Source organism: Magnolia sinica, chromosome 6 (assembly GCF_029962835.1).
Source record: "Magnolia sinica isolate HGM2019 chromosome 6, MsV1, whole genome shotgun sequence".
NCBI lineage: Eukaryota > Viridiplantae > Streptophyta > Magnoliopsida > Magnoliales > Magnoliaceae > Magnolia > Magnolia sinica.
In genome coordinates, this window is record NC_080578.1 from 100490892 (window position 1) to 100505018 (window position 14127).

The following is a 14127-nucleotide window of genomic DNA, read 5'->3' on the forward strand; positions in this document are numbered from 1 at the left end:
AGTTTTCAACATTGAGAGTTCAATTCCCCATGTTTACCATGGCAAGGTTCGCTTGAGTTTTAGATTTACCTTTTGTTTGGACTCCTGCCCTAAAACGAGCTCGAGAAATGGATAGATAGAGTGGACATAACACATACATCACATTAGGCTGCGTGGGGCTTAGGGCAGAATCATATGCCGTGTAGCCTTATGAGAAGCTAAGGTTGCGTTTGATAAACTGAATTAAAAATTTTTAAAAAAAAAAAAAAGAAAAAAAAAAAAAAAAAAAAGAAAAAAAAGTCTGAAATTAATTTAAGTAGTGGATCCATCGTCTGTTGAATTTTAAGTACTGGCATGTGCTGAAATGCCTATTTGGTAAACCGTAGAAAAAAATCACACACACACACACACAAAGAAATGCTCACACACAACTAGTTGGGCCATTCAAATTGGTCCAACTAGTTGCGCATTAAATGTCAAAATTTACTCTTTTCATCCAAGGGACATTGAGTCTTATATTATAAGTATGATGGAAATTATGTGTCATAGATCCAAACTGTTCATCAAATAGGGCCCACTAATAAATTATATATATATAACTGTTCATCAAATAGCCACACATGTAAGTTGATATATATATATATATATATATATATATATATATATATATATATATATATATATATATAACACAATTGTAAATGATCAACGTCTCCAAATGGAAGTTTAGCGGAATCATTCATTTCTTGCTGCTGTCATGTCAAACTAACTTGCAAGTTCAAAAAAAAAAAAAACTGTTCTAGCTCTTGTTCTGCTTTTCTTTTGATTCCCTTTACTGTTGATTACCTCCTCCTTCACACAGACCCCTAGTACTTGGAAGCTCGTTTAGAAACAGTGCTTGCATTGAGGTTAAAAGAAGTAATGGTGCTGTTGACAGCTCGCATCCACCCATAACCAAGACAAGAATATAATCGGGAAGAACAAAGAAGCTCTCTTTCCCAATTAGATTACAATTAACAACATCCATCCTAACATCATTTATCATCCATGCCTTCCATCTCCCTCATTGAGCATTTTAACTCTTCTAATGCATTTCTCCATTCTCTAATATCATCCTTTTCTCTCATTTCACTTGCCACTGTGATGATTCTACGTGGCAAACCACCACATTCTTCACTGACAAGCTTCGCAATGGGTTCTACTTCCGGAGAAAGCACTAGATCAGCCCCAAGCCTTTCCTTGAATAATTCCCATGCTTCTTCTTTCGAAAGAGCCTTCACTTCAATCTTTTCCTGGCACTGCATGGCTCGACACACATTTTTCAATCGAGTAGTCAATACTATTTTGTATGCATTGCCTTCGGGAATCCCTACCTTCTCCAAAGGAAACGATTTCCACACATCATCAAAGATGATAACGAACTTTTCCCTACGCATCAAAGCCTGAAACAATTCCATTGACCTTCTCATTTCATCCTCTGTATTGGAAAGCTTCAATCCTATTGCTTGTGCAATACCATTCTGCAGTCTCTCAATATTAGAATCATTAGACACTGTCACCCAAATAGCAGTGCCAAATATTCTACAGCTCTCTATTTTATTGTAGATGTGGGTCATGATGGTTGTTTTGCCGACTCCCTCCAAACCATGGACACCAATAGTTCTGACCTCTTGATTTATCAAGGACTCCCAAACCTGTTCCAAAATATTTCTTTCTGCTATTGTTCTACCCACGAGTTTTGTAGCCGGCATGCTTCCATTTTTAGGTAATAGATCAACAAGTAACCCTTCTGAAAATTGACCTTTCTCCTTAAGCTTCACCACCTCTTCAATCTTCTTTACGACACGCTTTCCCAGTGCTAAATGAGAAGGGATGAAATATCTCCTTGCTTGTTTAGAATCATCTTCTATCTTAGTAACTTCCCTTGTAATCTTTTCCACATTTTCCAACCATAAACACACCTCTGCTTTTCGCTTCTTACCACATACTACCTCCATCGTTTTCAGTTCATTCTTTATGTCGGACTCCCGGCTACTCAACGCTTGCATTTCGTTTTTCAGTACATTAAGATTCTCTTGGAGGTTTCTAGAGTAGTTGTATTGAACCCATGCATTCGGGGCAATAGTCTTGGCAGTCTCCCAGAGGAATTCCATAGCTGCATCTGCAATAGCAACATATAAATCTAAAGTTAAAAATTATTGAGCCAAAAATTTAAAAAAGTAAGGGCATGTTTGGTTGCACCATATTCAAAAACTCAACCAAACTAGATGTTCATTTGGGCCAGGTCAATTTGTAGATTAGATCCAGCTCCACTGGGAATTTACTAATTATAAATTTTTATATTTATAATTATAAATAATATTTAAAATGATTAAATCTTTGTCCATACCTACTCCAATTTAAAATGCTTTTCATTTACTCCCATCCAAACACAACTAAGCTATTCACTATCCATTCATTTACCTCCAGTTCCATTTTCCATTTACCTTCATTTACAAGCTCCCAGTCGAACCCTAAAGCCTAGGGCTTCTCCAATTTTCCTGCTCCTTATATAGGAAGTTTTTTTGTTTTTTTCGTTTTTCACGAAAAGACAAGAATGCACTTAAAAATACTTTCAATGGGTAATTAAGTAATCACCTCTTTACCACTCATAACGCAACGAGAACTACTGTTTACATGGGTAATTAGGTAATCTCCTCTATTGTTCATAACATAGAGAAAATAGTGGAAACAAAGAAACGTGCCCTATGACCTTTTTGTTGAACAAGTTTCAGATCAGTGCAGATACTGCACATCTGTTAGGGATCTGGGCCTTTCATCAGAGAAGATGCACCTCTACTGGGTTTAAAAAATCAAAGTAGCACGATGACGTAGGCAGTGTTTAAGTTATCGACGAAAAGTTGATAATATCGACGATAATATCGGTGTGGCCAGTGTTGCGACACCGAAAACCCCTTTTTTCGTTTCTCTGCCAGTTGTTGGCGAATTATCAGCGATTTTTAGAGTTTTCGCGATAATCAGAGTTGTCGAGCGACAAATTCATTGTAGCTACCTAACTCCATTTCACTGATAAAAAAGGCATAATCAGAAATTTTGGGGAGAGCATCGTAAATGCGAAAAAAAAAAGTTTGTAAGAAGGTGATTTCGGTACCTGTAAAAGAGGTACGCCTGATCGGAAGAAGAATTTGGTGGGCCAATCGATTGATCAGCAATAGTTGTGTTTCGGTCTTCCGCAGGTACGAAAAAATCTCCTATTTTCCTTTTTTTCTTCCAATAAATGAAAATTTTCAAAATCAACGAGAATTCCAGCGAATAATCTGCAATATCTCTTGAAAATTTTGGTTCGATTTGGAGATTTGGGTTCGAAATGGAAACCCTTAGATTAGGATTTGGGTTCGAAATGAAAACAGGAAACCCTATTCCCCTTTCGGCATCAGACCCCCTTTTTTTCAGGCGCGGATTAGCTACTGACAGGTTGAGAAGCTAGACTTGCTACTAAAGTGACATCACCAAGTTCCGTGGGCCCCACCATGATGTATGTTTTGTATCCACACCTTCCATCCATTTGTAGAGATCATTTCAGGATGATATCCAAAGAATGAGTTAAATCCAAAGCTCCAGTGGACCCCAGCATAGAAAACAATGGGGATAGGGATGCCCACCATTAAAAACTTCTAAAGGCCACAAAAGTTTTAGATCAACTGATATTTGTGTTTTCCCTTATTTCATGTTTTTTGGAACTTTTGAACAGGTTGGATTTCAAATAAACATTATGGTGGGCCTTAGGATAGTTTCAACAATGGGAATCACTTTCCCTACTGTTTTCTGTGGTGGGGTCCACTACAGCTTTTTATCTGCCTCATTCTTTGGTTCATGCCCTAAAATGATATCTCAAAATGGATGGACGGTGTGGATACAACACATACATCATAGTGGGGCCCATAGAACTTGGTGACGTCACTTCAGTAGCCCACTCGCTACTCAACCTGTCAATATCTAATCTACGTCCCTATTTTTCGGGGACGCGGATGATGCTTATGTTGTTGCAAGTCGTGAGTCACGGCTACCTATGGTATTATAGGTAGCGGGCCCCACTATGATGTAACGTATTTTATCTGCTCCGCCCATCTATTTTGGACACTCATTTTATGGAATGAGCTGAAAAATGAGTTAGATCCACATTTCAGGTGGACCACACCACAGGAAACAATGTGATTGAACGCTTGCCATTAAAATTTTTTTAAGGCCCATTGTACTTTTTATTTGCCACCCAACCACTTCATTAGGTTCACATAGACCTAAATGAAGGGAAAACACAAATATTAGGTTGATGATCAAAACTTTTGGGCCCCAAGAAGTTTTTAATGGTGGTCATTCAATGATCACTATTTTCTATGGTGTGGTCCACCTCATAATTGGACCTGACTGATTTTGTGGCCCATGCCCTAAAATAATCTGCTAGAATGAATGGACAGTGTAGATATACATCTTATATTATTGATGTAGCCCCATGGCCAGGGTCCCACCCAATAATGGACTGTGAAGAAATCCCACGGTACTGGGTTACTTGTACGGTTTTAATGTACTGGGTAAACTATGTTGGGCCCACCATGAATGTATGTGCTTTATCCACGTCGTCCATCCATTTTTCGGGCTCATTTTAGGGGTTGAGCCGAAAATTGAAGCATATCCAAAGCTCAATTGGACCACATCACAGGAAATCGTGAGAATGATGATTTCCAATGTTGAAACCTTTTTAGGCCCACAGTGATGTTTATTTGTTATCCAACCTATTCATAAGATCACTAAGACATAGATGAATGGAAAATACAAATATCAGCTTCATTTAAAACTTTTATGGCCATCAAGAATGTTTCAACGGTAGACATTCGATTCACACTGTTTCCTATGGTGTGGTCCACTTGAGCTTTCGATATGCTTCATTTTTGGAATAAAGCCCTAAAATTGTTTGGTAAAATGGATGGACGGAGTGGATAAAATACATAAATCACAATGGACCCCATGGAGTTTACTCAGTACGTTAAGAGTTGCTCGAATCCACTCCTACAAAGCCTTCAAAGAAGGGCTTGCCATGGATGGTAGGTGGGCCCACCGTGATATTTGTGAGAAACCTACTCCGCCCATCTGCTTTTCTAGATCACGTTAGGACATGGGCCAAAAAATGAGACATATCCAAAACTCAAGTGGGTCGCATGACCGGAAATAATGCAAATTAAACCTCCACCATTGAAACATTTGTGGGGCCACAGAAGTTTTGGATTAGTTTTTTTTTTTTCCCTTTTTCTTGGCAATGGCCCATTTGATGTTGGTTGTATAACAACAACAATTGTTCGATCCAAGTCATCCGGATGAGGGAAGTGAAAAGCAGCATTGTCTCAGAGCTATCCAGAAACTTTTTTAATTCATTATTTTTACATGTTTTAATTATTATATTTTAGCTATACTTATATTATATAAACTCATTTTGGTTACTATTTGAGTGATTTCTTACGATAACGCATACCTTTTGGCCCCCATTAAATGAAAACTTATTATTTGATGCATGTCCTGAAGTTTCACTGAAAAATTCCACCATTTTCTCTATGTTTCCTCCTTTTTCCCTGCATTTTTGGTTATCAACGATAACGATATTATATCTTTATCTCCGGCCAGTGCAACTTGTAGCAATCCCGACAACTCGAACACTAGACACAGTGAAGGACGTGAGGTCGCACACCGTCTTCCTCAAGAGGATAGTTGTTCCGAATCCACGAAACTTCTCTAGACTCCTCACAGAGACTTCTCGAATCCACGAGAAGGAAAGCAAGCAAAATAGAAAATAAATTTTATAAAATTTGAAATTAATTAATCAACTAAATAAACGAATTCACAACCCTTCAAATAGGGATACCAAGCAATGAGAGAGAAATCAGAAGCAAACTATAACTAAAACTCCCTAAAATTCGTAACTTACCATAAATAGTAAATTTACTTTTTATAGTAAGTGTCCTATGTGGCTTAACCAAGTTATTCTCCTAATTATTCTAAGCACTTTTCATGTTGGACACAACTCCTAAATCCCAATGGATGAAGAGTTATAATCAAACAAAAACTTACCATTTATAGTAAAAATGGAACTAAATATGGAATTTGGCCGTCGATATGATGGAATCTCGCAAATTTGGCATGGGCTTTGGCGGGTTGGTTGGATAAAGTAGCTCGTCCTACCCCAAAATCATATATGGTACATCGAGTAAATCATTTTGGTTTGTGAGATATGCCTGTTTAAAGGTTCTGCCGGTCTTGATGACTTTTGCCTCTGATCTGGTCTTCTCTGGTCCATCTTGAACATGAAAGTGTTTGCGACCCACTTTACATCAGTCCCCTCCACTTAAAAAAACTCGTCCTCGAGTTCTCGTGCTGCTTTGGTTCATGATACTCCGTCTGGTATGCTGTAACGATACCTGGATCAAAAGTTATGATCAATTTACAATCCACCTTCTTTTAGTCTAACCATACTAGAAATGTATCTGTAACATTTTCTACATCAGACCCCTCCTCTTGGAAAAAACTCATCCTCGAGTTATTCAAGGGACTTGGTTTATGATTCTGAGATAACTTTTGATGCCGATGTTTATTAGTCATTTTCTTGTACTTGGCATTAGACTCTTGAGTTGATACAACAAATGTACTCATGCTACCCTTGACTTGGCTAGTATGGATCAATTCCTTCGCTTCTACCTTTAAGATCTTACATTCCTTTTGATAATGTGGGCAATTAGGCAGACTTATCCTTGTGACAAGATCAATGTGATTTTGTATATCTCATATGGGAGGCAATTTATTAGGGAGTTCATCGAGTACAATTGTCTTGAACTCCTGCAACACTGATTTCAAATCCCCTGAGATGTTCACAGGCTCCATATATTCTTTCTTTTCAACTAATGGATATATATCTTTTGTTTCCTTAGATTGTTTAACAAAAGTCCGTTCAGTTGTGAGAGACTGTTCCTCAACTTTAGAAGTCTTGGGTTGGTTCTCCATTCCCATAGAGAGAAAGCCAATCTTTCTACTGTCTTTAGTAAATTATTTAAATACGTTATCCTGACCTCTATGCGTAGCAATAGCATTAATATTATTTTACCATGGTCAACCAAGTTTATATGACAAACTTCCATGTGGACTACGTCACAAAGTACTTGATCCTTATAATTTTTACCAATTAAAAATGAGACAGTGCATTATTCGGTTACCTCTATTTTGTTGACCTACTTGATCCATTCAATCGTGTACGGAGATGGATGCTTTTCTGTTTTCAATTACAGCTTTTCCACCATTATTTTCGACACGAGATTCTCACTGCTCCTGATATCGATGATAATATTACAGACTTTTTGGTTTACAGTGCACCTCATTCGAAAGATGTTGTCTCGCTGTAATTCTATTTCTACCTTTAGCATGTATAATGGCTTCCTCACGATCAAGGTGGTGGCATGCGATTTACCATCATCTAATGGTGCATGCAGAAATCGGAGTTATTTCGTACAACGAACATGGGCGGTTGAGCATCACTTTATGCTCGGGGCAGAATTAGTGCATCCGTAATACGGTTGAGGGTTGCCTGCAGCCCTTGCATGGTCAACTGCCTCCCGGTGGAAAACTTTCATTATTTCTAAAAGTTAACGAACCCCTGGATCACCGTCCACAGGATTTTGTTCATACCTTTGTTATTTGCCATCGGCCCGAGGGGAATCCTCTTTTTGATACCAATTGATGCAGGGAAGGAAGTGAGGTCTAGCACCATCTTCCTAAAGAGGATAGTTGTTCCGAATCCATGGAACTTCTCTGGACTCCTCACAGAGATTTCTTGAATCCACAAGAAGGAAAGCAAGCAAAATGGAAAATAAATACTATAAAATTCGAAATTAATTAATCAATCAAATAAACGATTTCACAACCCTTTAAATAGGGATACCAACCAATGGGAGAGAAATCAGAAGCAAATTATAACTAAAACTCCCTAAAATTCATTACTTACTATAAATAGTAAATTTACTTTTTATAATAAATGTCCTATGTGGCTTAACCACGTTATTCTCCTAATTATTCTAATCACTTTTCATGTTGGACACTACTCCTAAATCCCAATGGATGAAGAGTTATAATCAAACTAAAACTTACTATTTATAGTAAAAATAAAACTAAACATGGAATTCAGCCGTTGATATGATGGAATCTCGCAAATTCGGCGTCGTCCTACACCAAAATCATATATGGTACGTCAAGTAAATCATTACGGTTTGCGAGATATGCTTGTTTTAAGGTTCTGGCAGTCTTGATGACTTCTGCCTCTGATCGGGCCTTCTCTGGTCCATCTTAGACATGAAAGTGTCCGCGACCTGCTCTACATCACATGACAAATCTACGAAGTCATGGTAAGCACACCCATAAAGTGAGTCACACACATACACAACTAATCTGAACTTTCTAGCAGCCTACCTTTATCATGCAAGTTTTAATCTGCTTTAGGGTTTTTGGATGAGTGGGCCTGTGTGGTGCGTGGCATTACGTGGTATGGAATTGCATTTGGTCTGTCTAAATTTCATCTAATGTTTGGAAACAATGGAAAGGAGGGATTAATCTTGGTACTGTATCATCCAGAGCCAATAGTAAACACTACAAAACGTCAATATTTTGAAATCCACTATACATATGTGGGCCTCACATTGATGCCTCTGTTTTATCCACACTGTCCATCCATATGTGCCCTTTATACGTAACATTCAAGTTGCATATATGTACAGGTTACTAGCTTGATCAGTTGTGAAATGCGGCCCATTGATTACAATTCCATGATCTACCAAACACAAGCTTCACTTAATACAATTTGATTCCAAACATGGGATTGGACAGGGAAAATACGAAGGTATTTCCAAACATGTAATCATTGTGCAATAATGGTGTTAATTCCATCTACTGCAATTCCATACCATTCAATCCTGCAGTCTAAGCAGGATGGCATAATGTGAATTACTAGTCGATTATCACCTACGAATGCATTGATTAGAGTGTATGTGAATAATTCAAATGTAAATTGCACATAAAGAGTAAAAATGTAGCAATTTCTTTGGGGTTATTCCGTCATCCATGCAAAAATATCTCACATTTTGGCCATTATAAATGGATGCGCTTCTGGATTTAGAATGTTTGTCCATTACATGGAGAATTACGTACTGCTTCAAATGTTAACATATCTTCAGCCATATGTTACATGCCAACCTTTGCTAAGTACATAAACCACTCACATATTTATCTTGCAGGAGACAAGCATGTAGGATTTATATATATAACAGCCCTCATATGAAGATGTTGTAGCATAATTAATTCTCCGGGGCAGAGGAAGCCTCTGATGGGAGAGATGGAGAGGTTTGGTGTAGATGAAGAGAGTTGTAGTAGATGAAGATATTTGAGTATATGGATGAAGAGGTGTGGAGTATAGACGAATGTCTTGAGTTACATGGACATCAACGAGGGAGAAGAAAGTGTATGGAGAAGATGGATGATGTAGAGAGGGTCGTGGACAGTTACATGGCTAAGATGGATCAGAAAATGCCGGGTTGATGACAAAAGTGATCCGGACCATCAGACCTTAAATCAGGCGTATCTCGCAATCCAGAATGAGTTATCGGACGTAAAATATATGATTTTGGGGTAGAGCGAGCTACTTTAGCCAACTAACCCTGCTATGCCGGGTTACCCAAGCTAGATTTGCGAAATATTGCCAGATCTATGGTCATTTCCCTATTTTAATTTCGTGTTTTCTATAAATAGTAAGTTTTAGTTTGATTATAACTCTTCATCCGTTGGGCTTTAGGAGTTGCGTCCAACGAAAAAGAGCTTAGAAAAATTAGGAGAACAGCTTGGTGAAGTCAAATAGGAAACTTACTATTTTTGGCCTAAAACCTTGCCCACTGGTAGACATCATGACCGTCTATAAATAGTAAGTTTACTATTTATAATAAGTCACGAATTCTAGGAGTTTTAGTTATAGTTTGATTTTGATTTCTTTCCCATTGCTTGATACCCCTATTTAAAGGGTTGTGAACTCGTTTTTATTCATTCATCAATCAATTTCGAATTTTATAGAATTTATTTTCTATTTTGCTTGCTTTCTTTCTCATGGATTCGAGAAGTCTCTGTGAGGAGTCCAGAGAAGTTCCGTGGATTCGGAACAGTTATTCCTTGGAGGAAGACGGTGCTCGACCTCACGTCCTCCCCTGTGTCAATGGAGGAGGGAGTACTAGAGGGGGATAAGTACGCGCAATAGGAGATTATCTGTCTTTATATTGTATGCAGGAGTACTTCCTCGAGCTGGTCGAATGACCCCTGAAGCGCTGAGGACGATCTGGGGATTTCACCAAATTCGTTTGATATGGTATTAGCAAAATTTGACAGTGGTTTACGTAAAAAAGTTTATTTTTAGCAAACGGCTCTATTTCATAATAATGACGCTTTTACATGCATTTATTGGAGTAATTGTTAATCTAAAAAGGCCCTTAAGGATACAAATCTTGATTGGATGATTAGACAGGCAAATAATAAAATATAAACCCAAAAAAACCAGTAGAAATCATTACTAGGTCATGAAGCACTGAGACCTAAATAGAAATTTTATCAAGCTGATCAACTTGGTCAACTTTTGAATTGAATCAGCTAGTTTTATTAGTTTTAGGAGTAGAATTTATTGAGAAATGCACCAAATGATCTTAGAGCACTACAAGTAATATAAGTTATAGTGCTCCGAATTGGGACAGTCCAATAGGTCAACTAAATATGACTGATCAATGATGAAATATTCAGCCTTATTTTATTTTATTTTAGCCATTTCCAATATGTGGATATAAGATGGTTTGGATTGCATAACAGATGTGGTTATTAAAATCATGGGCAACATGATCACATAGGTGGATCCAATGATCTTGGCTGCAGCCTAATGGACAGTCCAGATCAATCGATTGAGATTTTTAACTGTCCCACTGCAGTGGAACATCCGCCGGGTATCCGTTCCGCCGGGGCTGTTGTGGGGCCACATGGTACATGCATGACATCTGACCCATCCAAAATCTGTGCCCTAAAATGATGTTCACACACATACATACATACATACAGGTGAGTTCAATCATTAGGTGGGCCCCACCATAGAGATCTTGTACAGCCGTCCAAAAGCACTGATTAGGGATCCAGTGATGAGGTCCACATGGTATGTGTACAGCATCCAAGCCATCCCAAAGCTGCGGCCCACCATGATGACAGGACACTCTAAAATCATGTCAATCCAAGCATTAGGTGTGGCGAGAACCCTTTAGGATTTGGATGGTTTTTATGTGATTTTTCATTGTTCTCAGTGGTGTGGCCCATCTGATGGTTGGATCTGTCGGAATTTTAGGATGCTACCCATCATAGTATCCAACACTTGTTAGCTTTCCATCGAGACATCAAAGATGGATTACTATTCAAAATCAAATCATATCTGCTTAAAAAAATAAAAAAATAAAAAAATAAAGAAGAGGAAGAAAGGAAGACTGGAAGAGTACCCATTTGAAGTCTCTCTTTCAAGGCTTTCAGAAGCAACTCAATTTCTGTTGAACAGAGATGCACGGACGTATCAGACAAAACTCAATACTCATAAGTGCGTTTGTTGCACCAAATATCATTATATTTCATGATTAACCAGTCTGATTCAGTGCAAAATTCATCAAATTTTATGATATTTGGTGCAGCCAAACGAGCATTAAAAAGAAAAAAAAGACACAGAAAGAAGAAATCGAATAAAAGAAAAGGGGTTAGAACTTACAAAAAAGAACTCTGATAGTGAAAATTAGCTGGAACGATGGTGATGATGATGGCTTTTATTTGTGGAACGATCGTGTCCTGAAATTTCCAGCTGGGAACAGAGCAAGTGACTCTGCTTTCAATCTTGGGGTGGGGAGCCGATTAGGTGAGACCCCGGCTTCACCCAGGACGGTGCGGCCCTTACCTTGGGGCTCACCTTAATGTATATATTATATATCCACGCTGTCCATACTTTTTTAATGATCATTTTAGTATATTATCGAAAAACTTAAGCAGATCCAATTCTCAGGAGGACCATACCATAGGAAAAAGAGTATTTTATTATTATTATTATTTTTAATCATTAATGGGCCACAAAGTTTTGGATCAAGCTGATATTTGTTTTATCCCTTAATCCAGGTTCATGTGATCTTATCAACTTATTGGATGGAAAATAAACACAAAGTAAACTTTCAGGAGAGCTCTAAGAATTTTTAATGGTAGATTGTTTAATTATCACCGTTTCGTGGAGTATGGTCCACCTGATAATAGGATCTGCTTCATTTTTGGGATCCTGATCTAAAATAATGTGATAAAAGGTATGGATGGAGTGGATGTAGAATAGATACATAAAGGTGGGCCCTATGGTAAGGGCTGTACCGTCTTGGCTGAGGCAGGGATCTCACCTAAACTGAGCCCTTTGGAATGACTTATTGTTGACTTCTTTTGTTAGTCGCAGTGGACCAATGTGCGGTCTATTGTAGCGGCCAGATGTGGGGCCCAGTGATGTGTTCATGGAATCTAATGTGTCCATCAGATTCTTCACTTAAAAGCACCTCAGCCCCGAAAGATCAGCTCTGCCCTAAAACCAGGCTGTTTTGCGATTTATATATGCACTTAAATTCAAGTGAAAGCGTTCACTCCTAGATATTTTCCTGTGATGTGATCCATCTAAGAGTTTTATATATTTCATTATTTTGGGAATTAGCCTAAAGTGATATAAAAAATGGATAGCCGGAGTGGATATACAACATATATATCAATTTTGGCCCAATTTTCACCGACTAATGGGACCTGGTAATAACCCAACCTGATCGAATCCGCTCCGGACGCGGATTGGCTAGGCACACTGCCGGACGAGGATTTCTTGCGAAAGCCTTTCGCAGGAAGTTCCCGCGCAAGGATGCTGGGTGAGGCCCACCGACATGTTTTTGATAAATCCAATCCGTCCATACGTTTTTTAGATCATTTAAGGACATCAAAAATTAGGTGTATATAGAACTAAAGTGGGACACAAGAGAGGAAACAGTGATCATTCAGTGAGTATTGTTGAAGCATTCTTATGCCCAAAAAATTATTGTATCAGTCTATATTTTTGGTTTTTGCTTTTTTCACTTCATCCCATTGACAATGACCTTATAAACGGTTGAGATAACATATAAACATCAAGGTGGAGCCTGGGAAGATTTCAACGGTAGAAATTTCTTTCCTTAATTTTCTCTCTTGTGTGACCCACTTGAGTTTTTTATCCACCTCATTTTTTATTGCACGCCATAAAATGAGATCTCAAAATGGATGGACGGAATGGATTTCTCACATACATTGCAGTGAGCCCAGACCTCATTTTTTATTGCACGCCATAAAATGAGATCTCAAAATGGATGGACGGAATGGATTTCTCACATACATTGCAGTGAGCCCAGATCCTTGGGTAGGAACTCCTACGAAAGGCTTTCGCAGGAAATCCGCGTCCCACACTGCCCCTAGCCAATGGAAACGGCCTTTTGCCCCTAGCCAATGGAAACGGACTGGCTGATGTACCACACTCCACACATCAGCTATATAGCTGCTGTAGGTAGTGCGAAGACAAGCACTGACGCTCTTCCAGCTTCGTGTTGTACGAACGGTTCAAAGGAGATTAAAGATACGTGGCCCGCAGTGATGTATTTATTATATCTACACCATTTATCTAGTTTTAGAGATCATTTTAGAGCATTATCAAAAAAATAATTCATATCCAAAGATCATCTAAACCACACCACAAATAGCAGATGAGATAATGATTTTCACCATTAAACAATTCATAGGGCCCACCGTAAGGTTTGCTTTCCATCCAATCTCTTCGTAAGGTCACAAAGACCTGAATGAGTAAAACAAATTTCATATTGATCTAAAACTTTTGTGACCCAAAAAAGGGTTCCAATGGTAGACACTCAATCCCCCACTGCTTTTTACAATGTGGTCCTCGGTAAATGCATCTGTATTATTTTTAGGGTCAAGCCTTAAGACGGGCTCCCCAAATGGATGGACGGTTTC

General features: G+C 38.4%; 1 protein-coding gene across 5 annotated transcripts in view; it reads right to left on the reverse strand.

Annotated features, from left to right (window-relative positions):
* LOC131249268 (disease resistance protein SUMM2-like) overlaps positions 1–12091 on the reverse strand; it is an 89890-nt gene extending 77799 nt beyond the window's left edge. The window contains exons 1-3 of one of the 5 annotated variants that reach the window (XR_009172777.1): positions 11834–12091; positions 11574–11618; positions 9889–10373 (exon numbers count right to left, since the gene is read on the reverse strand). Coding sequence is in view for 1 of the 5 variants with exons in the window: in XM_058249920.1 (XP_058105903.1) it covers positions 11574–11577 (4 nt within the window). In the remaining 4 variants the exon portion in view is untranslated. Of the gene's footprint in view, positions 1–9888; positions 10374–10631; positions 11460–11573; positions 11619–11833 lie in introns of those variants that run through there. The other 4 variants (XR_009172776.1, XR_009172775.1, XR_009172778.1 and 1 more) reach the window with 4 other exon arrangements.
* Between the last annotated feature and the right edge of the window lie 2036 nt (positions 12092–14127).